Raw genomic sequence first — 27,472 nt, 5'->3', positions numbered from 1 at the left:
ACCTATGACCTTCACAGAATTTTCCCCCCAAGTCAAATCAGTGCATATCTTACCTGGTGTAGGATATATTTGCCGGAGTACATGTACAATGTATCAGCAAAATCAGCCATAGCAATTTTTTGCAGTTTGGAATATACGAATAGATGACTCGTCAGATGACCAGACAACCCAATCTTACATCTCTGGTTCCCTTTCCTCAAAGGAATAGCCATAGATTCAAATTTAAAAAGAAAAAAAAAACAACAAGTACATAATTTCCTCATTTCTTCATAATAAGATGTGTGTAATCTCTACCAAGTTATTAACCTACTTTACTATTATGCAAATGTACCCCCCCCCCCCAAAAAAAAAAAAAATGATGTCAAACAAGCATAAATAGCCAACAACAACAGCAACAAAAGAAATGAAAGATGCCTGGACAACATGTAAAATGTAAGTACATTTTAATTCAGGGTAAATGGATATTAATCTTTTGTGTGTGTGTGTGGCTATGTATGCATCAACATTCATAACATTAATCTGATGAGCAGCTGTAATTCACCAATCCCATGGAAGTTGTAGAATGTTTGTCCGGGAATGATTTTTCAAATTTCTACCTTTGTATCATTGCAAATCCTTGTCCAATGAGCTGGCTGTTCTGACAAGACTATTATGCATTTGCTTTTACACATGACATGAACATTTTGAAAAGGGATCAGTATCAGAAATGCCGCCTTGTCCACTGATGTAAAAAGTGGTGGAAAAAAAAACAACCCAACTACAAATATCATTCAAATCACAGCCGTTACAATAGTTGAGTTTTTAATTCATAAGCCGCCGAATGGTTGTCATACAGAATGTTAATGGATGACCACCTCACTGATTCACAGAATAGGTCTATTTAATATTCAGGCAACATAATGACAGCATAGAGACATCAAGCACCTTGGAATGACAAAGCATGTGAATGATTGAATGCTTCATAAAAGGACACAGCAGAGTTCACAAGCTGGGCAGAAACACAATTGGAATAATCACTTCGGGTCACGGTGTCCAGCAATATAGTTCATAGAAGTTGATTGTTTTTAGCATATTATGTCTGTATTGACATAAATCTCTTTGGATCGCATACAACCATGTATCAGTGAAGGAGGTAGCAAGTTGGGTGTTATTGTTTGAGAAGAAAGGTACTGTAAAACCAGGAATTTTCGCGTGCACTTTAATTTCGAGAATTTCGCGAGCGCCAAGATTCGCAAAATTAAAATGCACGCGAAAGTCCTTGTTTACACTATATGCATTGAACGCCAGTGGCACTTCGCGAAAATTTCATGCCACGAAAAAGCCTGTCGGTTCCAATTCGCGAAAAATTCATGCCGCGAATATATCATGTTTTACAGTATACAGTTAACCTCATCTAAGTCAATCTCACACAAGTCAAATACTGTTGAAGTTCTAATCGAAATGGGTATGAACATGTGTAAATTGTATTGCGTCAGTCAAAATTCCATGCAAGTCAAAGGGTCGTCTCTGGTCCCTTTTAATTTGACCCGGACGAGGCTGACTGTAACAGGGCGGGATCCAGGAATTCTGGAAAGAGGGGGCGCCTTTACAAAATTAAACTATAGAAGGGAGCACGCACCCTTCCCCTCATTTTTGTCTTTTTATTTCTTTTGTTTTAACAAAAAATAAAGGGGGTGCGCACCGGATGTGCTCCCCCCTGGATCCACCACTGCTGTAATTACATTTGTCTTCTCTTTCCAATTCAAAGGCATAGCAATTTGCATCTGTCACAACTGACTGGACACTACCCGATTGTCATACAGGTGAAGTTGCAGCAAGATACAAGTAGCGGGCACCTCTTACATGTGAATTTTCTGACAATCAAGACGTCATTACAATTTCACAGAGAGTGCTGAAAGAGCTTGAACCTCCCTGAAGGCAGATAATACCATTACATCAAAATGTCCCCACCTGTCTTCAATGAAAATCCTAAATTTCTTGCTCCTGATGTAGATCACCATCAACTATCAATCAACTGCTCCCCTTTTCCCCCCGTCTGACCTCTCTTGAAAATGTTACACAAAAAAAACCACACTCCCATATTAGAGTATAGATGGCCATCTGTATTGAAAAGTTTAACACCAGTTTCAAAAAGCACTCTTCTTTGTATTATAGGCATATCAAAGAAAAATTCTAATTTGAATAATAATTTGTTTTAAGTGGCTGCTAGGGAAACAATTAATGCTTGTAAGCAAGGGACCACAGGTCTGTTGGCTTAAGGTTCCCTCCAAGGACTAAGCAATAAGGATAAAGTGCCTCACATAGGGACACAACCACTGCAGCCTCAGGACTCAAGAACCAGGGACCTTGTGACTGATAGTCCATGGTCTTGATCGGCTGAGCTACGATAACCTCCTCAGCACCGATGGTACACACATTTGCCAGAACAACTAAAAGTAATCACAAAGCTTTGCACTGCATTCTGATTTCATGCACAGTCTGATGACACCAGTTTTCTCCGAGCATCTCCCACCTCACCCTTCCCAGTAACATATAATAAATGCATAGTGAGTTAGACTCGGCGATAAAAAGAGATTCATACAAGATTTTTAAAAAAGCAACAAAGCAGGTGCAAAGCTCGTCACTCAGATCATCTGAAAGAAGTATTCAGAAATCTGAATAGACAACAAACCTCTTTCATTGACTCCCTTTATCATGTTCAGAAAGTGGGCATATACCTGAACATGACCATTTTTTTTTTTTGCCAAATGGAAGACACCTTCTATATAACAAGAAAACAAAATGTAAGAATATCACCTGTTTCTATTCTTTGTTGCACAAAACACAAACAAAAAGAGGAGCCAGTTAGTTTCTGAAAATTTGACAGACCTAATTCTCCTGTTGATTACAATTTTCAAGATAGAGTGTGGAAGCTTGTGCACGATAGAGGCTGCAGTTGATTTCCTGATCAAAGTCTCGCAATAAAGTAGTACACGTAGAATGAACAACATACTTGAGGAGAGGCAATTCTGCATGATTATCTGATGGGTTCAAGCCGAGAAGACAATGACTAATCATACTCATGTCCTACAACTCACTGTTAAAGTGGATATTTTGGGCAAGTATATTTCCGCGTTCGGCAGGGTCAGATGAATTTTGTGTGCTTTTTGTTTTTTTTTAATTCTCCAGAATTAATGCATTCATTACTGAACATATGAGATAAAAAAAAAATATTTGCATGCTTTTATTTTTGTGCTAGTATCTGGTTACGCGAAATCCGCAAAAAATTTCAACACTGCGAACACTTCTACTTTTACAGGATTGCACCTGCTGTGCATGAACTCTGTTCCCTACCTATTTTGTTGTCTTTCTCTGAATCACACCATCCATAAAGTTGGCTCAATGTACGTCTGCTGCTTCACTAGCATACATTGCGGTATACAAGCGTACGCTGTACGAGTAGTGGTAAACATGCACTTGCATTCAGTTAAGGCATATGGCAATTCAAATCCTCCTTTGTGTATTTGCAGCAGACACGACTCACGTTCTATGGACTAGTGAGGGCAGATTCTCCACGGTATGGTTGCTTACATTGCATGATCAAGCTAAAACCTTCTACTTCTTAGAGTGCGATGCAATCTGTCTACAGATAGTGTAGATTATAATCATGGAAGATGGATTTCTCACTGGTTGTAAGGTAATGACCAACCAAAATGGTGTAATCAATTTCAACACATATTGGCCGAGTTTCAGCTGAAAACTTCATGCGGTTCAGACTGACATGCACAAAGAAATAATCAAGATAATGAAATAATAGATGGTTGCTCTGATGGACGGTGAGACGTTCAAGCACAGACAGTAATAACCTGGCAGACTACAATACAGAATTATTAGAACATGAAGATTTGCTTTTATTCCACTGTTTCTGAAAAAAAGAAAAAGACGAATTGTCATAACCAAAGAACTTTCACATCTTAAAAAATCTTTCTAAAATTATGAAGAATTTGGGGTCAATGTAGCCTCCACTGTCTGAATTAATGTATTAGTGTGACAATTTTACAGATCCCATGTTAGTCATCAGACAAATTGCACAATATAGTACTTCATTTACACACAATAGAACAATTGGTCAGTGATTTCAAAGTTCAGATACATTTGGACAGGAGTCAGCATGCATCAACCACAAGTATCTTTGTTGTTGCAGCACTGTTATTTGTTAATTTTAAAATATATATGTTTGAAAGCCAGCAGATGTAGATTGTAAATACAATGCACCCTTACAGACTTCAGTACAACAGGTGTAATACTGTTTCATGGTATGGCAATGAAATGACGGATTTTATTAGCAAAGGAGAATTTGATATCATCAGGTGATTTCTTGCTGGGCATAGAGCTGTGATGAAAGATGACAATAGAGGGCAGTATTCATCTACATGAGTGAGTCCCCTTCTGGCAAGACAACCATCTGACAAAAAATTGTTTCTAAGCACCAAGAGCCATCACACGAATCATATTCCTAGATACTCATCAAGTAAGGGACAATACAGAGAAAAGCAATGATTACTGGTGGCTATTTTTACATTGGTTTGTGTTCCGGTGAGCACAAATCTTTGCTTGTATTTTCAAGTGGCAACGAAAAACAGTAATTGACTGCCTTTGAGCAAGCTTCTGTGGGACTGATGATTTTCAGTTTCTGTGAAGAACCAGGCAACATGGACAAAGTGCTCTGCCTTTAAGGGCACAACTGCTACTGCCATTGGCCTCCAACCAGGGACCTCAAGATTGACAGACCATAGCCTCATATTTCAACTGAGCTCCTCACAACATGTATGTCCATTCATGGGAAAAAACACAACTCTGTGTAGCAGGCTCAAGAATGCATACCTTTTAAGCATCACAAAGCTTAGAGTGATGTTTCTGCCTCTCGTAAACTGTACGGAGGGTAATACGGTCAGCTTCTAACAGACAGATATCTTCTATTCACTCTGCTGTGCAGACTATAATACTTGCCGCACAACGGCAAGTACAAAGTGGGGTAGAATTTCCCTTTTTCAGTTATAAGAGATCACAAAAAATGGCATAGACACCTTCATAAACTCAAGGAACGAGTCAGGCTCACCAATTTCATGATCTCTTCCTCTTGCACACCATTTTGCATACTTTATTGGGGGATACGGCCTTCAAATTCTGCACGCTGTAGCCACATTCAATCCCCTGAATTCGAGTGTTTGCAAATAGATCGCGCAGTCTGCACATTAGAGTGAATGGAAGATATCTGTGTATTGTGAGGGGACCGACCGTATTACTGGCCATACAGTTAACAAGAGGCCATCGAAACAAGAGGCAGATTTATCGGTCGACACAAAGCTGGATTTGTGGTCACAACAATGTGAAGCTATTAGCAATTTGTCATTTCCTAGAATGAAATGAATTTCATGTCCAAATTTCTGATCCAAAATCTAGTATACTTCAATGGCTCTGCCTGAATAACTGGGTTCAGCAAGTACCAGGTTCATGAACACACATGGGCATAGTGTAATGCACGTGTTCATTGGTCACTAGAAGCAACCTTTCCTCTGTTCCACACCAACCATTGCTGGTCCACAAACTGTGCTGTACACAAATCAGACCTCAAAAGACAGTTCTTGTTAAAGTGCTTCGTAGACAACAAAACACAGAGCATGGTGACTCCGCAAGATCCAAGGACAGAGGTGTGGTTCCATTCCATCTCTCATACGTGTGTGGCATAGGAACAAACTATGGTACACATTCACCAGGTCTACAGAGCTGGAACGTGCTTTAGACTCATCTCCAGGTATCCTTCGTGCAGCACTACCAATATCATCTCCATCAAGAAGTGACGATAGCAACAGACATTGGCATACATTGTGATGGAAATGTACACATACTTGATATAATCTCAATTTTGGCATAAAAGCACAAATACTCTTTATGAAAAAAAAAATCAAGTATTGATATATCTATAAAAAAGAATAAGAAAAAGAAGAAGAAATCTAGTAACATTTGGCATCATGTCCTTGAGGGAAGTAAACTCAACAGAAATGCCTCTCTCCTCTTGCTCAAGTCGGCAAGAAATTTCGCTATCCTCGCTTCGCGATCACTGGCATATTTAGAGAGTCTCTCGTTGAACGTTGACTTGCTGGTCTGAGTTGAGGCACTGTGGCACTTTTGATCCTTCTCACACTCCAACTGGCTGAGAACACACAGATGGTCGCTTTCCTCAACATCTCTCCTCCGATTCAACATCATCTCCGCTTTTGCACTCTGAAAAGAAAATAATAATAAATGATAGAAATTCAAACACATATCTGAAAAGATACACAGATAAATAGATAGATAGATAGATAGATAGATAGATAGATAGATAGATAGATAGATAGGCAGACAGATAGATGTACAGATATATTGATAGGTAGAGATGTATGGAAAGATAGATATATAGACAGACAGAAAGAGAGAGAGAGAAAAAAAGATGAGTAGGTACATAGATCAACAGACAGAGAGACAAATAGGGAGACAGATAAATGGATGGCTAGATGCAGAGTTAAAAAGAGTTGGATATGATGCACAGCATCGAAGCTAAATCACCAAATTGAACACGGTAGATAAATAGTGCACCCTTGAGAAAATCAAATGCAGTCTGAATAATTAAGCAGATAGAATTGTTGTAATATTTCTGTATCCAAGAAGAAGAGTGAAGAGTGTGACCTGTGTTGAATATTTACTCATCACAAAAGTAGCATTACATTACAATCAAAATCTCATTTCTTGATGACAAGTACACATTCCCTCGACTTCATTATATCGTTCAATATTTACTCATCACAAAAACAGCATGATATTATGATTAAAATCTCGTTTTTGACAAAAAGTACTCATGCCCTCGACATCTTTATATCGTTGTACATACACGATGATCACCAAGGGTTGTAGTCTTCTCATCCAGTGATCGCTGCACCAAAACTGTACAAATTCAGAACTTTTGGACAGATTGTCTGATTTAGGTAATAAGAGTTTCTTCAATTTGTCTCCCTCTACAAACTAAAGAAACTCATACCTAAACCTTCACCCCTCTGAATGATATCTTGCTTTCAGATTGTCTAATTTTCCCCAAACTTTCACTGGTGCCTTCTACTGACATTGCTGCATTCACTCGATCCACGTAGTACTGTACGAGCTGAAATCTTCGCGTACAGATATTTTTGTGAATTGCTACTTGGAGGACATTTTCGTGTGTTGTTAATTTCGTGGTTGCGAGGGTCTAACTGAACTTAGTTATTCACGCGTTGTTATTTTCGCAGTTCAAAGGCTATTCGCGAAATTCGCGAAGATAAAACCACCGCGAAAATTTCAGCTCGTACAGTATATAGTTGTGTGAACTTGTCCTTTACGCAACAAACCTGTACTGACGGGTACTTGGACTGGTAATGGAGGACAGCAGCAAATAGGTGCCAGATGGAAAACTCTGGCCAGAGGACATTCACAAAGGACAGTACTGAGTAACCACTCTGGGAGAGAACAAAATCGGGAGATGAAGAATCACAGAATCAGTTATCATAATAATACTCTACTGAAATGATTTAATCTGCTTTACTGTCAGTATATTATTTAATAGAAGACAAATTGACAGCAACTTTGATATTAATCATGTTTATCTGATAATAATGTAGATAATCATAACACTACTACTAAAACATGATACAACATACTGTAAGCTGTTACTTTTGTGTTCAGATATTTTCATGAATGAGGTCACAGACGTTTTCGCGAGATGTTGCTTCCGTGATTTTGATGCTGAGGCTACCATAAGTGCACTATTATAAATGCCTGTCAGTTTGAGATATTTTGGTGTGTTGTTAAATTCACGGCAGAACGTACAGTGGTTCACACAATTTGTGAAAATTAAACCCTCGTGAAAATAACAGCTAATACATGTACAGTACCAGTTACAATAATACTTTTGAGCAATAACAACAATCATCAGCATCATCTATGGGTGTGTTTTAAAAATATCAACTCACTTCTGGTGAAGAATTACAGTGTATGGTTTCCAAACAATTTTCAGGGAGATTTGGGCAGCTGATAAACATAAAGATGTTTTGACTATGAGGTTAGAAACGCCTTTCTGAAACATTGAAAAGGTGCGATGGCAAACATTTTTTGAGCCAGAAATGCTTTTCTGTGGAGATGATAAACGCAAGGTCATTTTGAAACGAGTTTACCGCTCAACCCTGCCCATGCCAACCACTGCCAACTACACATCTCCGCTACAAGGGTCAAATTCCGCGATGGAGCTGTGTGGTGACAAGGCCTTCCTCTCGGCTCAAAGTAGAGACGATAAATGCAACAACTTGAGAAAAGTGATCCGAAAAACCTTTGCAAACATGTTTTGACGGTGGGTATTGAAACATGTTTCAAACATGGGAGAGATGATAAACATACTCTTCATTTCCCCTCCCTGATGACATTTGAATAAACAACTTTTTATCTGACTTTATCTGAGAACAGATTTGTATCATCATAATCTCTTTTGTAATCACATTGTATGAAATATTAAGATCATTACTGCATAAAAACATTCTACCACCTGCTCTGGCACAATTTTCCCATCCATGATGATAAAAATGTGAGCCCTGTGGCTGTACTATGTAAGGTGAAAGCAATGAATTGCTTTTTGATACCTGCCAAAGAAGGAAGTCACTGAGTCTGACTTCGCCTGATGTCCTGACGAGTAGATCTGGGTCTCTGGATTTATTCGTGTATAAACATTTCTCCAGCAACTCCTCTGACACATCACTGAAAACAAGGGAAAAAGAAACACAGTGAAATAAACGAAACAAATAAAAAACACACAGTTATTTAAGAGTATTTATTCATTCATTTACATGTATTTCCATTTTGTGTTCAACTTCAAGTTCAAGTTTGTAGAAAATTTATTTTCCATCTTTTTCATGTAGAAAATCACATGCATGAAATTGTACAAGGAAGGCAGAACCTCAAAAAAGCAGAGCTTATGGTGAGCTGCCTTACAAAATACATTACATCACAAACAAGGCATAATAATGACATTTGAACATTTCAAAATGCATCTTTCATAGTATGCCTTAAATGGTGGGAGCATAAAAAGTACACAAGAGGCGTGTTAAAAATGATCCTTACAACTAAGTTGTTAATGTATCTGAATTGTGGGAAATTATCTTGTCATGATTTCACTTCATGGCAGGCTAAACCACACGTAATCAAAGAAACAAATAAATAAACAGGCTGCTACTGATGCTACGGTTCTTTAGTCAGTGACGATTCATGATTAAACCATCGTCATTACCCAAATGTCTGAATTTACTTGTTAAGATGCACATAATCAGGTGGAGGTGGTGAAGATGGGATCAAAGAAAGAACCCCTGCACAGTCAATTAGTAGGTCCACGTTGAAACAGAAAGACAAGTTTTCAGGTTGGTTACCTTGGTAACAGAAGACCCTCCTCCACTCCTTGTGCAACATCCCTCACTGCACTTGCCATCTCTTGCCTGGAAGTGTATGCTAGACATACATTAAGAGTTGCTCTGGGATACAGTAAATGGAGAACAGAACAGAGGTGTTTTCAATGAGTGCTATAGCTCAACCAAAGTTCCTTTTACAGAGTTGGTCACACAAAAGCACCGACTCCAAGAGACGCAACTTGGTATGGGAGGCTGAAAATAGCTTCACAGCCCACCTACAGAGTTTCTGATGAACATGATGTCTTCTCAAAGAAGCAATGTCACAAAAAATTCTCGGTTCAATTAAAAGCATTTGAATCATGTAAGAATTTCATAAAATGTATCAATGACCTTGCTTGAACAGATACATTTTAGCATTCCACAGGCTCTGCTGAAACAATCATGCAACATCATCCTCTTGATTTTCTACACCGACTATACAGTCAACTCACTATGAATTGCAGAAATTTGATTTTTGTTCATACTATCTCTGCACCAGCATATTTTTGTTCACACTATCTATGACCCATCTGTCCTGTAACTCACCCCACAGTCATGTTTATTCATTAAGTAATACTGTAATATAAAGTGCATCACTGACATGCTGGCAGTTACGTCAGCAGTTGTAACTTGAACATGAGGGAGAAAACATAGAGACAGACAGACAGACAAAGAGTGAGACAGAATGAGACAGAGACATACCATGACAGACAGAAAAATAGAGAGACATACTCAGTAGATAAATAGATATCAATACTGTATTTAAATACAGTGCACTCCCATTATAACAAACACAGTTACAATGAAATTCTGTTTGCAATGCAGTATAAATTCAGGTCCCCAAATTAACATCTTCATGCTTCGTTTATTTGCCCATAATTTTTTTTTTTTTGGATGTAACAAAAGAAAACTGCAAGTCCTGAGGTTTCGTTATCGATGTAATGTCAATGTAATGTCAGGGTAATGTCAAGGTATAATGTGAAGGTAATGTCAAGGTAATTACCCTAGCTGACTAGGGTAGAATTTGGCAACAGTTACCCTGGCAACATCATAGCAACACTTTGTATCAACTGTCTTAACAGGCACAGTAAAAAAAGATTGCCCGGAAATTGCCCTCGCAGTAACTCCGGTTTGAAAGACAGAGAAACAGACATAGTGACAGAGAATATGACGTGGGGAGAGAAAAAGAGAGAGAAGGATATCAACAGACAAACAGAGATATAAGCATATTATAGACAGAGAGTGAGAGAGGGAGTGAGAGAAGGGGAGAGATACGGTTACCGAGAATAACAGAGAGAAAAGGTGTGCAGGGAAAGAGAGAGGGAGAGGGAAGAGCAAAGTTTGGAACTCTGATGACTTATGACGAGCCGAAACAATGCCCAGTTCCCTCCTGGGTCAGAAGGGCACCTTCATAAATGGAGAACTGTTCCAGTTCAGTCAAAACAGGATGATGCAATGTGGCTCAGTGACAGTTCTCCCTACTTTGGTAAGTGTCATATCAACTTCAAGACACAGTAGAGCAATGCTAACACTGAGTTTATTCTCATGATCTCATGGCTGTTGATAAGAATATCACACATAAGTTGTGTGCTTATGTGTGTATGTGCATGTAGAACCATATAGAGCAATATATGCAATAGGATAGTATAGGGCAACTTAAAAGACAATGTATGGTGTAAGAGATGACAGGAACTACATGGTTTTTACTTGAACTGTGTGAATTCATTTGCGAAAAGTTCAAATTTTCCATACAATTATCCCTACAGTTTACATCATTACTAACACGGCAAAACTGCCATGATTCATATCATTTATTTTCCTTTGATTCTTGATGTTATGCTTCTTTTTTTTAAAGGAGAAACATATGGCGATGCATGATGGAAGTGTCAAAACCCTGAAAAGGAGTGAAAACATGATTTTGAGAAGGGAATAGTTTAAAACCTGGCACCACAAGTATAATCATATATTTTGACACTATTAGCCTGCTTGTTAAACTGGGGAAATCCCTTGAGTCAACCATTGTGCCAACAACTAATTAAGGAGCATGTCCCAGGCACACATTTTTTGAGCTTGTGTGTAACAGCATCAAACTCATAACATGTCGCTGTGCTATGCTATGGGAGTGAAAATGCCATGAACATAATGAACTCCAAGTCCAAACGCAATGTTGCAACGTGCTCCTTCCTTCAGCAGTTAAGATGGGAAAATATGTTTAATAGTGTATAATGGTTGAAAGTTGTTTCGCTACATGGACAAGGTGCTCATGGGTAGACTAGAATGACAAACGAATGTGGGTAAGAGGTAGTCAGACAGGTTTGTGGAACGGCCCTTACCTGGTGTTGTGCTGTGATATATGCATGGCTTCAGCTACCACTTCTTGCACGTCCCTGGGGAGGAGGTTGAGATCTCCGATGACCCGTATACAAACTCCATGTTTCATGATCTGATCCCTTGGGAAGGAAAAGAAATGCACAAAAGAAGACAACACCTCAATATTAGTCTTCATCTTGCACGAAAAAGAAATACGACTGATTTTTTTTCAATATGCACTGCAATGACAAAATCCACCAACTTTGACCTTTTTTTGACACTCTCATGATAATTTGCCATGTGCCACATGCAGCATGTGTAAATCATATGGTACACACACACACGCACATAAAAACCTTCTACCTTTTAAATCCCATAATACATCACACACATTTTTTTCTTATCTTCTTTTTTGTTGCAGAGTGTGAACATTCGCAAATAAAATAAGATTTTTGCATTGTGATGCAAAAACCCATAATTCCTGTATATGAATGCTGCTACTGCACCTTAAAAGTCCTAACTGAACAAACAACATAGGATTTTCTTTTCAGGGAGTATTATCTGATCTTACAGTAAGATAGCATACAACATGAGGCAGAGACCACATATTTTGAATCAACTCCATCCAGACTGTCTGGACTCCTACTAGTTGATCTTGTGATAATAAGGTACCAGGTAACAACTCTGCGGTCTGGTGGGAAAGAGTTCTCAAACATTACATGTAGATATATAGAGTAATCCTGGCCACCGGCACCACTTTGGGATGAGTCCAGAGTATACTCGGGCAGGTGTCTATGGGAAATGCTTGTTGTACAAGTGTAGCAAAATCAAACCGTCCTCAACCGGTTAATAGCAATGACCAAAAGCAATTCCAAAACACAAACCACAACAACAAAAAGGACAACAAGAACAAGATCAACAACAATGACAACAAGAACAACAACAAAACATACACTTTAATAATTGTAATAACCAAATTTAACTCACTCTCTAAAACAATGCACTGTGACAGGTGGGGCACTGCATGTAATTTTACAGATGGCATCAAACTTATACAATTCCCTACCAGATAATTGCTGCATGAAGTTTTGATTACTAAAGTGTTATTGACACACATCATATTACACACCAGAAGGTCAATAACTATCAGCCCTTCTAGGTCAATGGCAAATATTTATACATTATACACACAGGGGTAAGGGAAAACTGGGTAGAACAACTGAATACACTATAAAAAGGTATAATGTCCTATCACATTGCAATTATTTCTCAGCCAACTGATACCCAGGAAACATTTATTGTCTATATGGTACAGAATAAAAAATTACTTTTAAATAGGTTAGAACTATAAATGTTGTGTAAATACTCGTTTAATGTCTGGAGTTTCTACAAATAGCATAGTTAAACTTTCTGAAGACAGTATATTATGAATTCCACTTTAATAAAAAAAAGGGGGATGGTTAACGTTAGAATCATATCACTTGCGGAGAGAACAGACAGGCAGATACAATGGTATCTGTGTGTATGGGGTGGGGTGGGGGGTGGGGTAGATGCAGGCTAGGAATAGGGGAAGCAGGGCAAAAAAAGAGGACATTAATAGGGTGGTAAGGAGGTTGTAGAAAGTACCTTTATAGGTTTATAAGTTGAAGGTTAACTTAGGTTCAGGAGGGGCAGAGGGAACTGGGGCTTGTTAGGTTTAGTTAGTTTGGTGCATCTGCAAAACATGTCCCCCCCCCCCCCCAATCATGTTCATTGCTACCTTACACAACTACAAAACACAACTTGACCCCACGGAAGACCAGCTAGTGCAGCTGAATATGGACTATACAGCCATCTTGTCAATGGAAAATGAACACAAACTAGAAAAAGAAAAAATGAAAACAAACAAACAAACAAATGTTACGGATCAAATTCTGTTATTTTGGCACTGTCTATACATGTAATACATAGTACAATGTACCAGATTATTCTATCATTTTAAATGTACTACTACATACATAGAACTAAACAACAACAAAAAATACAGTAGGGAGTCCTGGTGTGTGTGTGAAAGCAATCAATCTTCAATTAGGAAAGAAACAAATGTTCAAAAGAAAATAATTGCACACCGGGCTAAATGAGGTCATCTATATACTCTGCAGCACACATTTCCTGAACATACAAACCTGTACTTCCTAATCTACAAAAATGGCACACGAGGATTGGAATTCCATGCTAGCATGGGCAGGCTAGAAATCTTTCACACAAGTATTTCACAAGGAGTTTTAATAAACACTTCAAAATACAGGTAGATTTGGTTTTACCGAGCCTGCTTGCTATACTCCTTTGCACTTCGGGGTTTGTTTGCTTGTTTGTTTTTTGTAATGGCAACTAACCACTACGGTAATCAGTAAATCTATTTATATTTGTTTTTGTCCCAAGAGTAAACAGTTATTTAAATCAATAACGTAAAATTTCGAGCACATTTGAGCATGACAAATTGTAATTTAAGAAAAGAAGCAGAACATGTCATATATCCATTTCAAAATCTGGTTCATTCATCACTCAATGTCTCCTTCACATGAAACTTTTGCTCCCTTTGTCTTCCTTGACTGCAAACCCTGCAAATGCATATTTAGTAGGTACAGTTGTATCTGGTATTGCTGTTTTTAAAACAATACTACATGTACAGCATTCACAGACATGTGCTACATGAGTGAATAAAAGCCTCTCTTCACCACACTTTAATGTTCTGAGGAAGAGGAAAGTTTGTTGACCTCTCTGTACCAACACCATTCCCTTTGCCCTCAATTCCAGTCATTGTAATCCTGTGATTATTGATTTCACCCCCCCCCCCCCCATTACTCAGTCTTTGCTCTGCTACATGTACAATACCAGTGAAGCACAAAGTCCAGGAGCAAACTAACTTTAGGAATACAATATCAAAAGAGCCAGCTGATCCACAAATCAGTGCTCCAGAGATAACGGTGACCTTGAAGATCAGTCTTTCATCACTGTGTTACACAGTCAAAGCTGTCTCAACCTGTTGAAGATACGTCCCGAATACTAGTATACTTGGGCAAGTGTCTATGGGAAATGCGTGTTGTAGCAAAATCAGCCCGGAAATGACGCTGTGACTGCTGTGACGTATGGGATTCCAATGATGAAAAAAATAAAAATAAAAATAAAAATCATGGCTCGCGCTTTCACCAAGAAGGCAACTTCCAGGTCAACAAATAACAACTTACTCCCAAGCAGTTGCAACAGCGACTCATTAATCCTTTCACTCTACGATCTAAAAAATGGCAGTTATTCAGTACATGGGGCTCTAATCTTCGTGTCCTGACTGGGTTAAGATGTCTTCTCAGTTGCCGAGATGACACATCCATGATACCTCCGCATCGTCGGCAGTACAATTTTGTACATCACCACGGGTATTCGCAAGATTGAGAAGTCGTGGACAAAAATTAATCTCTGCCACAAAGCTGCAACCGATGGAGATGTCTCTTGACACCAGCTGGAGACCAGAAAAGTCTCTTAACAAAATTGAAAAAAAAAAAATATTATTCACCTGTGACTCCCCGCAGACCCAGCTAGTCTCAAGGAGACATAACGGAGATGTAATGAGATACCCACTTTAGTAACGGCTTGTCTACAGCTACCAACTGCATTATGCAGCCAGTAGAAACTTCCAAGCAAAATACATTTATTTTACGTCACAGGGGGGTGTTTCATAAAGTTGTTCTTAGCATTTACGAACACGTTCTGATGTGCTATACTTATCAGAATTTCAATAATTCAGCAAAAAACTGACCACCAGTCGTTCCTAAGTCATTTGTAACTTTAAGAACAGCTCTATGAAACACCCCCTCCCCCCAAATCTATATGGAGTATGCAAATGAAGAAAGTAACAGAGAAAATATGAATTCAATCTTTGAATCCTAAACAGCAATGCAGGAAGAGAGAGAGAAAAAAAGAAATGCTCCTAAATCACAACATACGCCTTTGTTCACTGATATGAAATTTGGTTTCTCACCTTTCCTCCAACAGCCGGAGAAATTTCTTTCTTGCCAGTTCCATGAGTCCGTCCACCTCCTCGCGGGATCGCTTGAAGTTCTCAATACTGAACGCGTAAACTGTCACCTCGGTAATGCCCAGATCCAAGCACCATTGCAGGGTCTGTTTGGTAGGGAAGCACGAAATGACACCTTGACACATAATCTGACTCATAGCAAAAGCAAAAAATCATTCTATTTCATTATTATTTATTATTATTAATATTTTTTTTCACACGGCCTGGTCGTCCTGGTAACTAGGATGAATTTTGCTTGTATTTTGATTTCATGGAGAGTCATGGTTGGGGTAACACTGCGAGCACTTCAAACATTAACTGTGTTACTGCTAAGGCAATAAAAGGCTTTGGCAGCAGTTATGTACTGCAGTAAAAGGTACTGTACAAAATGTAACTGGTGTGCATTACAATGGCAAAGTTTACTCATACAATGTACTACAGGACTTGAAGAAAACTAGAAATAGCAATACCCCTGTGAGGATATGTATCTACCCTGAGATCAGTTCTATGTCAAATATTACATACTGTACACAAGCAAAACAATTGTGCACTTTCATTTTTGTGCTAGTTTCATATTGCATGTTATGACTAAAAAAAGTTTCACTTTTACAGTATATTTGGAGTAATACACATGTTGTAGGTTGTATCTCTCTGGTGTTCTCATAGAAATTTGTGACTCTTCTATGACTAAAATTGCATTGGCTTTCACGATTCAAGCATTATTGTCCCTTTTAAAGGACAACCAAGAGCATGGCTTGGGTCTCCTGACCTGCAGTTCATCAAATATCAAATTGCTTCCATCTACTCTTCAAAATGGAAATGCTCAATGTTCAGACCAAAGAATAGCATTTGTTGATGGGATATTACCAGGATATCATTCTGATGATGATTGAAACAAACTGATCTAAGCAATGAAATGGCAGGTTCTTTGTGGCACCAAATTCATTATGGGCATCATTTACAAGTACATTTGTAGTACAAGGTGACTACAAAGTGAATCATTCAGTTAAGATGTCAGAACCTCTCAACATCAAACTGTTCACAGAACCTACTGTGGGGTGAACATTTTTGATACAGGAAAGGATTTATGTACTAAACATTGACTTACAAATAACAAGATACCATGTTGAAGGGGGGGGGGGCATGTAGGATACAGTCAAGTTCAAGATTAAGTATTGATCTCATGAAAAATCACTTGGGATTTATAATACTGCTCACTAGATACAATGTAGCACCTTTATAGGCATTGGAAAAATGAAGAATATTGAAATAGTGAGACAATTCGTGACCTGGCTTGCATAATATACTGTAGAGTCATTCTCACCACAACGAGTGTAATTTCATCCTTTGCAGTGTACCGTAGGACACACCATGTACAGTGTACAGCAGGGGTCGCACTTAACCTTTTTTTTAACTAGCCAGGCGGACTACTTAGAATCAATTTTGACACTGAAGCAATATTTTGGCTAGCCAGACGGACTAGTAACTTCAGAATTTTATGATTTTTAGCTAGTCCGACGTGATTTTGGGTGGCCAATGGCCAGCGGACCATCGCCAATTTTGAACCGAGTACAGGTGTACAAATACATGGTAACACCAGTGCTACAGACCTCCACAACATTGTATACTTGCCTGCTTGCCAAGGGCAACCTAAACTCAGCACTGGGCAAGTGAGAGGTACTTACATGTTGATAATAAAGGGTCTTTAACAATACCCGAACGGCAATTTTCAAGTTTAGGCAAGCTATAGTCCGTGTGTTATCCTCTGGGATAGACATTTGAATGTACCTAAGAACAACCCCAGACAAAATTTGGCTATCGCCTTTGAAGAGACTTTACGAAGGCACACAAGACTTGTTTTTACATTAAATTACATTCCAATAAAACTGAAAAACTAAAAGTAGGAATCTATATTTTTTTCTAAATTTTCTGGAATGGACTTGGGTCGTTCCTATATTCAGGTAATCCTGTATCCATGTGCACTTTATAGAATAGATATTCCATCATGGAAATGTGTGCTTTGAATGTTCTTAATACAGATAAATGGTGATAATATGAATGCTGTTTCTTCATTATCACTATCATCACCATGGAAATGTGCATGCACGCAGTAACTTTTATAGAGCATACACACCAGAATAACCTACGTGTACATTTGTACAGGTGTGCTGTCTTTCAAAATTAGTCATGCAGGAAGCTGGATATGATACAACCCTCTGTGCATACCAATCTCAGAAGCAAGTGGTAGAATGTACACACTCGTCTCACCAATATTTGATGAACCTGTTACCAACCTAGCTTTGAAATTCTCTAGACACTTTGCCATCTCCAATATTACAACAAAAAGGAAACACATTTTTTGGCCACTCTTCTAGAAAGTACAATGTACATGTACTCCTGGGATAACAAACACACCTAAATAATGAAATTCTTGTTACAACAAAGCAAAAATTCAGGTCCAAAAATTATCATCTTTACATCTTTATGTACTTTATTGTTTGGCTGTAACGAAATTTGTATACCCGGTATCGAAAGAAAACTGCCGGTCCCCATGACATGACGGGAGTCGCCTGTATTGCCATTTTACAAGTGCTTTAAGGTCATGTCGTGCAAGCCTACAAGTAGCACAGCCAGTTTAATTTGAATTTTACTGATTCCTTTGTTTAGAGTTTAAGACAAGATTTAAACAGCACAGACCAAAGACATTCAAAACCAAGTTACAAAACCAAGTTAAACATTGCAGCTTAACCCTTTTTTTTTCTCACAGATGAGACAGCAAAGCAGAATGGTCAAGCTGACCCTTAGCGACAATTTTCTACCCCCGGTGTCAAACGCTCACCTCCGCAAGTTTCTCGAAGCCAAGAGAGTGTCCCTCTATTGTTTGCACTGACTGCTTCTTGGCAAATCGCCGGTTGCCATCCATGATGAAGGCCACGTGTTGCGGGACGGGACCACATTTTAGGATGCGCAAGCAGCAGGACTGTAACCACGTCTTCTGGGCCTGGTATCGCTTCTCTGGGAACCACTCAGACGTTTCTGCCGATGCCTCAGCCCTATTGGACATCATAAACACAATAATACAGATGATCATTACAGTGACATCAATAGTGATATTGATAAAGCAATAATGATAGTAATGATACAAATATTGACCACTACTTACATGTACTACTGTTTTACTTGTATCCCTCCAATGAGTCCTAAAGTAGTAAAATAGTTAAAATAAAAATGTGAACATACAGACATGGCAGAGCAGATGACCACTGTACCATGGTGGATACAATGCAATTTACAGAGGTCTGCAAGGACAATGCCAATTGCACTTTACACACGCTGTCTAAAACAACAACAACAACAACAACAACAACAAAATTGATCAAATGTATGACCACATCAATGGTATTGTGCACTACAGTATACCATGAATGTCATCACAGTACAGCATACTTTGCTCCATTAATCAAAAAAAAATATATATTGTGATGTTATGTTTGGTCACATGATGCTATGAAGACCAATCACTAAACAGGATTTCATTGAAATGAGGAACACAATAAACCAAGATAATAGTTGTTTACTAACAGTGAATAAGGACAATAATGACATAATTAATACAACTATTATCTAATAGTTATATTCCTCCCTACATTGTAGACTGCTGCTCCTGTTACAATAGTACTCATGCTAATTACTGTATAAAGAGGAGAGGAGCAAGAGGAAGAATACACAGGGGGATGCGATGAACGAAAAAGAAACTGGAGCTACCTTGCTTTCTCAAATATCAAAGAGTTACAAATTACACATACCACCGAGGTTCGACTTGATACATAATCATTATGTACTTGTTCATGAATGCTGACATGCAGAGTAGAAATATTAAAGTTGTATTAAAGCTTTACTTCAGAATTAAAGCACTTGCACAAATACAATGTACCTCACAAGACAGCTTATCGAGGGAAGTTCATTCATGAAGCCTGTACAATGCCTTTTTGAGAAAGTAGGGGTTCCTCTTCAAGTAATGTTTTTCTTGCTAAATCAGTACAGAGATGATTTTTTTTTTTTGTTAGTACTGTAGTAGCACACTGCACTGAATAACATGAAAATATTGCTCCCTGGAAGTGATACATGCCTGTGGATGTGTGTGTGCGTGTGTGTTTGCCGAGTATTACTGAAATTGGTTTAATATTAGAGTAAATAAAGCATAAATTGTTCAAATCTTGGAGGCTTGACAGTCCATGGGATCTTCTCCATACAATGTAGATCCATCCCAGGGTTCTGGGTCATCATCTTGTATCATAGTTTACCAAGTGACATGGTTGAGTGAATATTGAATCACATCAAACAAAGCTCTTAATCATGGGATCTACTAGTAACAAACCAGCATACAATATCATCATTATTGACTTTGGAGTAGTGAATGTAGCTTAATATCATACATGTACATATCATAGTTTATATCAAATATTGACAATGAATGTCATGTACACGATCTGTAATTTACCAAGCTCAATGGTCTGACAATGCAAAAGGAAAAGTATCTAAAAGATTTTATAAAATGGGATTTAGAATCTCTGCGATCTGATTGGTCTATTGCCATGCATTGATTTTTACTGATCCACACTGAGCCATGCGTCCGGTATAATTCAAACGCATGGCTCAAGTCTTGTACAGTGTTGTAGGTGTACCGGATACATGATGGAGGAAAATGGTTCTATTTCATGAATTTTCTATTTTCATGAATTTTCATCATATCACACAAATGATGCAAAGGCCTATTTCGTGGATCAATGTGAATTGGATGCTCTCATTTAACTTTGGAACTGTTTAAAACCACGAGCTAACTCGCGCATCCAATTCTCACCAATCCACTCTGTCCTGTGCATCATTTGAATAAAATATGTGTTATGATACAAAATATTTCAACACGTATGCCCCCTTTACTACTGCTTATTTCTGTGTATTTTTGTTCATGCGCATGCGCAATCGTTTGTCGTTGTCATAGAAGAAATCATAACAAAAGAACGCTTTCATGCACTGAGCTGATCCGAGTCCAACGTTACCGGACACCCCGCACTCTCGCTTGTTTTGTGGATAATTAATCCACATTTAACACCAGTTAATATCGGTGGCTGAGGCATACTCTCGCCATCACGGAGTTTGTCAGGACTTTGTTGTCTGTCTCCTGTTTTAACGGTAATTATAACTTTTGTAAATTGTAAATATTTTTAATACAATTCTACGTTGGCGAGGCTTATATCCAATATGTTTTTATGAATATTTGTACTCTTGTTTTGCATAGGTCGCCAATAATTTGTCACCTGATGTGAGAGGTTTTGCAGGTCTTTGCTTTCATTGGTGTATTTCCTCATTTCTTGTTAGATGTATCTTATTATCGACACACTATTACGTCAGGTTTTGAATAGTGAAGATAATATTTAAAGCTTGGTTTTTAGAGTTCAAATGAAAATGTATGTCATGCAGGTCGATAATAATCTTCGTATGGATGTATTCGTAGAAGTAATACCAGTTGTACCATAATGTGTTTCATTGTAATAATTGATATCATCCATATTATTATTGATTTCTTTTGCTAACATAAGTGAAAGTATTATTTACTTCATCGCTATCTTCTTCTCCCTCTTTTTCTTCTTCGTCTTCTTCTACTTCTCCTTTTTTACTTCATCTTCTTATTTCCTCTCTCATTATCATGATTATCTTATCGTATATTCTTCTTATTACAATTGTTATCATTATTGTTAACAGGATAGTTGTTACTTTCGTTGTTATTATCACGTGGATCTGTCTCTTTTAATGTGATGAGATATTCGCTAAACTATTGTTGTATTATTTTGTTTCTTCTGATGTGCACAGCCTGGATCACGATGAAGATGGTTTAGCTCTTATGGTTTAGCTCTTCACCTTGAACACAGTGTTGCGTTGTTTTAGGTTTAAATTTTAATTTCATTCTTTGTATTCTTGTATTCCAAAATATATTGTTTTGTAATTATTATTCAGATCTAAAAAAATAAATAAACAAATAAATTTACTATTCAATTTAAAAGAATTGCTGATAATGCGTCGTTCTTTCTCCCCCAGTCTTCTTATTTGAACAACAGATTTAGAAAATTGCTCTCCCACTTTGATATTTATATTTCTTTTGTATTTACTTAAATACCGAGTGGACGCCTATTTGTCACCGACGGGATAAATAGGAGTCCACTCGGTATTTAAGTAAAATACAAAAGAAATATAAATATCAAAGTGGGAGAGCAATTTTCTAAATCTGTTGTTCAAATAAGAAGACTGGGGGAGAAAGAACGACGCATTATCAGCAATTCTTTTAAATTGAATAGTAAATTTATTTGTTTATTTATTTTTTTAGATCTGAATAACAATTACAAAACAATATATTTTGGAATACAAGAATACAAAGAATGAAATTAAAATTTAAACCTAAAACAACGCAACACTGTGTTCAAGGTGAAGAGCTAAACCATAAGAGCTAAACCATCTTCATCGTGATCCAGGCTGTGCACATCAGAAGAAACAAAATAATACAACAATAGTTTAGCGAATATCTCATCACATTAAAAGAGACAGATCCACGTGATAGTAACAACGAAAGTAACAACTATTCTGTTAACAATAATGATAACAATTGTAATAAGAAGAATATACGATAAGATAATCATGATAATGAGAGAGGAAATAAGAAGATGAAGTAAAAAAGGAGAAGTAGAAGAAGACGAAGAAGAAAAAGAGGGAGAAGAAGATAGCGATGAAGTAAATAATACTTTCACTTATGTTAGCAAAAGAAACAAGGAAAAGTAGAAATTACGCGGTGCGTAACATATGTCCCCGCCGGAAGTAGCATTTTGTAACAAAATGTGCAATATAGGTAAAAAATCAAGGTCAAAGGTCAAAGAAGTCAAAGGTCAAAATTCTGTGTAGAAGTTTTGAAGCCCTCACCTAGTGCCATCACATAAAGCAAATGGAATCGAAATTGGGTTAGAAATGGCGAAGGAGTAGCATTTTGTAGCCAATGTACAATATAGGTCAAAAATCAAGGTCAAAGGTCAAAGAAGACAAAGGTCAAAATTCTGTGTAGAAGTTTTGAAGCCCTCACCTAGTGCTATCACATAAAGCAAACGGAATCGAAATCGGGTTAGAAATGGCGAAGGAGTAGCATTCTGTAGCAAAATGCACAATATAGGTCAAAAATCAAGGTCAAAGGTCAAAGAAGTCAAAGGTCAAAATTCTGTGTACAAGTTTTGAAGCCCTCAACTAGTGCCATCATATAAAGCAAACGGAATCGAAATCGGGTTAAAAATGGCGGAGTAGCATTTCGTAGCAAAATGTACAATATAGGTCAAAAATCAAGGTCAAAGGTCAAAGAAGTCAAAGGTCAAAATTCTGTGTAGAAGTTTTGAAGCCCTCACCTAGTGCCATCACATAAAGCAAACGGAATCGAAATCGGGTTAGAAATGGCGAAGGAGTAGCATTTTGTAGCAAAATGTACAATATAGGTCAAAAAATCAAGGTCAAAGGTCAAAGAAGTCAAAGGTCAAAATTCTGTGTAGAAGTTTTGAAGCCCTCACCTAGTGCCATCACATAAAGCAAACGGAATCGAAATCGGGTCAGAAATGGCGAAGGAGTAGCATTTTGTAGCAAAATGTACAATATAGGTCAAAGGTCAAGGTCAAAGGTCACGACTGAAATTCTGTGTAGAAGTTTCAAAGCTCCCATGTAGTGCTATCATATAAAGCAAACAGAATCAAAATTGGCTCATAAATGACAGAGAAGTAGCAAATTGAAGATTTTGATCACACACGGACGCACACACGGACACACGGACACACGGACGGACGGACGGACGGACACACGGACACACACACGTACGGAGCCCGTTTCATAGTCCCCTGCTCGAACTCGTTCGGCGGGGACAATCAATAATAATATGGATGATATCAATTATTACAATGAAACACATTATGGTACAACTGGTATTACTTCTACGAATACATCCATACGAAGATTATTATCGACCTGCATGACATACATTTTCATTTGAACTCTAAAAACCAAGCTTTAAATATTATCTTCACTATTCAAAACCTGACGTAATAGTGTGTCGATAATAAGATACATCTAACAAGAAATGAGGAAATACACCAATGAAAGCAAAGACCTGCAAAACCTCTCACATCAGGTGACAAATTATTGGCGACCTATGCAAAACAAGAGTACAAATATTCATAAAAACATATTGGATATAAGCCTCGCCAACGTAGATTGTATTAAAAATATTTACAATTTACAAAAGTTATAATTACCGTTAAAACAGGAGACAGACAACAAAGTCCTGACAAACTCCGTGATGGCGAGAGTATGCCTCAGCCACCGATATTAACTGGTGTTAAATGTGGATTAATCATCCACAAAACAAGCGAGAGTGCGGGGTGTCCGGTAACGTTGGACTCGGATCAGCTCAGTGCATGAAAGCGTTCTTTTGTTATGATTTCTTCTATGACAACAACAAACGATTGCGCATGCGCATGAACAAAAATACACAGAAATAAGCAGTAGTAAAGGGGGCATACGTGTTGAAATATTTTGTATCATAACATATGCAAACATATACTCAGTCGCCACGTCTGCGGATGATCTGCACTCAAGCATTGCCGCGCCGCCGCGCCTGGCGACACTCACGCCAGTAATCGCTCGCATTTCAGCATTCGCAGGGGTCGTTTGACATCGCATTTAAATCCATGATTTTAGATATGATGCCTCAAACCGATTTTGCTCAAATTTCGTGAGTAACTAGGAAACTTGTGAAGCTTTATGGACATAATCAAGCGAATTGCCGCAGTCCTTTCATTTTCGCGTTGCATTGCAAAAAAGCGTGGAGACTCCTTATAAGGGGTGCCCCGGGGGTTACTTATAAGGGGGACGGGGTTACTTATAAGGGGGACGGGTTACTTATAAGGAGGGGCCCCCCTTGTGAGTGGGTTTCCCGAACTGATATTGCATGTCAATACTTGAAAGCGTTACTTGATATCTGTGATTGTAAGGAAGCCCAGTATGTGCAAAGCAAAACTTGTTGAAGGGGGCGGGGGTCAACAAATACCAGTATTCAACCCGCTACAGGTAAATGTTTTTGCTTGTATGTGGGACTGATGTACATGTACAATTAAAACAAGTTCAGAGTGGGCAGTGTGTTCATTTGCCATGCCATTATCCACATATTTTCAGCAAGTGACAAACAGTGTAATATGATGTTCGAAATTATATATATGACAGAATTTTTCCAGTAAATGCATACTCCTATATGCACATTACACTGAACACTGCCACTGGCCTGACGGTCCCAGGCCAGCAAAAATCACTGCTGGACCAGCAAATTTTCAGGAATTACCCAGTGGTACTGAATTTACTGGTCCGCCATGACAGGTAAAATAACAAAAATAACATTGTCGGGGCCAGAAGAAACAAAAAGGACAGGACCAGTAAATTTAAGGTTCGGACCAATAATAGGGAAAATGAGTTAGTGCATGCGCATCCCTTCGTACATTGTATAGAATCTACGTAAGAGCCATCAAGACTTAATTGTACGCCCTTGGTCATCAATAATGTAAATTATGATTTAATACAACCACCCTGGTTATTTAAATTTCATTCATACTGCCAATTGATGATCAAAGTCTGTCATACGCTCATGCAGTACACCTTCAGCTACAGCCGACAGGTGAACTGTACATACATGTAGGCTTTGGATGGCTTGCTAAACCAGGCATAACTATACACAGCCCAGGCTCCGCACAGCATCTGGTCGGGCTAGCTAATAAACCAGTAATAATATCAACAATATCCCTGACTACATACAAGATACACAGACCGATTTCAGGGGCGGATCCAGGAATTCTGTAAAGGGGAGGAGCCTTTACAAAATCATAGCGGGCGCACGCGTCTCCCCCCCCCCCCCCCACCCCCATTTTTTTCCTGTTTATTTCTTTTGTTTTAACAAAAAATAAAGAGGGGGTGCGCACCCAGTGGTGCGCCCCCCTCTGGATCCGCCACTGGATCTTTATGGTCAAGTAGACTGCTAGAATTTGCATCCCTTTTGCATGGTTGAAGAATGATGTCTCTCAATCATGTCAACATACACTGCAATATATACAATGTGGGATCTCCCAGCTTATAACGAAAGCTAAGTTAGAAAAGAACATAATTTTCACAGTCAAAAAGGGCAGTGAGCGCAGAAGGCTTTTCTATTATATAGCAACATGATAAAACTTTAAAGATTACATGTAGCTCACTTCATTGTATGGGCTAATGAATACTATTTGATTAACAGAACATGTGCCTGTGCTGAATGTTTCGATATAATTAATGGCAATTATTAAAAACAAACAGCAGAGAATCACCACGGTCATAGATCCAGTTTCTGGAATGGGGAATGTAAATTTATATTGTAGAAAACATCAAACAACCCACTCGATGTGTGCTGTGACCTGTGCTGCTGGTGTAATTTTATTTAAGAAGTGAAAACAGTCAAAAAAAGAAAAAAGAAAATTTGAAGTTAGTCACACTGGCTAGCTAGTTACAATGTACATGTCCAGGAAGTACACCTGTGATATTTCAACTGGTTGCATATCGTTGATTCTTGACTTGGCATCAGAGCAGAAGAGCACCATCATGTTCTCGTCGTAGGTCCAACGGGGCGGGGAGAGGCTTTTGACTCCTTTCCTAATCCCCCCAACTCAACAAATCTCTGAACATGTGCAGCCGTAAAATTGCTCTAGTACGCTGTCACTTTCCCCTCAAAACAACATTTTACTTCATAAATCTCCTTGACACCATAATTCCTCTGTAGGGAAGGGATAATACTTACCAGTGCAGATCAGATTTATTCATTTGTGGCTCCATTTTCTCGCGAGCACGTCGGTAAATCCGTTTATTCCGCGGTCAGAGCTGATGCTGGTGGCCGACGACGCCAGCGACTGCGGGGAAAACGCTCGTGACAATCTTGGATGGGGTGGGAGCAGGCAGCGAGAAATACCCGTAGCACATTCACTGTACTACCGAAGCAGAAATCTGACGCAAGCGGCGAGTGGACGTGTGCCACGCACGCATTGGCTCGCTCGCTTTCCAACTGCACTACGTAACATGCGCCCAATGCTATTGCAGTAGACGGCGGTGTACTGCCATACTGGCTGCCTACGATCGCTTTCCACACGTACTCAGTGTACCTGTGTACCCGAGCTGCTCGTGCCTCACGAGCTCAGCTAGCGAGAAGCATGCAACGTGCGTTGTACATCCATGCATGGCATTCGTACACGTTGCAATGGGTGGATGCATGAACTGCTGCTACGGCGCGGTGATGCTTCGTACATTATGCATGTGAACAATTTTCCCCATACACAATCGAGTCAAAGGTCATGGTTGCCTTCGAGCGGATGAATTAGTCACCACAAATTCTTGTTATAAACTCCTAGTATTCAAATGATAGCGTTGACATTTCATAATCTATAAATGACGAAATTAAAGCAAATGTATAATTAGGAAGAATAAGCATTTTACTGAAAGATTTGAATGTCTTAGTGCCAATCATGCCGCGGACTTGTTACTGCGC

The 27,472-nt window shown here is 38.6% G+C and overlaps 1 protein-coding gene across 1 annotated transcript; it reads right to left on the bottom strand.

The window, feature by feature from the left end:
- Positions 1 to 5,527: 5,527 nt before the first annotated feature.
- LOC139724831 (dehydrodolichyl diphosphate synthase complex subunit DHDDS-like) lies at positions 5,528 to 26,873 on the bottom strand. The gene is given in 9 exon segments (XM_071635956.1): positions 5,528 to 5,592; positions 6,009 to 6,264; positions 7,401 to 7,508; positions 8,682 to 8,796; positions 9,462 to 9,563; positions 11,813 to 11,929; positions 15,805 to 15,947; positions 18,680 to 18,893; positions 26,732 to 26,873. Coding segments are annotated over 9 exon segments (1,155 nt in total). The 5' UTR covers positions 26,767 to 26,873.
- Positions 26,874 to 27,472: the final 599 nt, after the last annotated feature.

This window comes from Diadema antillarum, unplaced genomic scaffold (genome assembly GCF_040938485.1).
Source record: "Diadema antillarum isolate AM-2024a unplaced genomic scaffold, OU_Dant_1.0 scf00000231, whole genome shotgun sequence".
Taxonomy (NCBI): domain Eukaryota; kingdom Metazoa; phylum Echinodermata; class Echinoidea; order Diadematoida; family Diadematidae; genus Diadema; species Diadema antillarum.
This window is presented reverse-complemented; position numbering and strand designations above follow the sequence as displayed.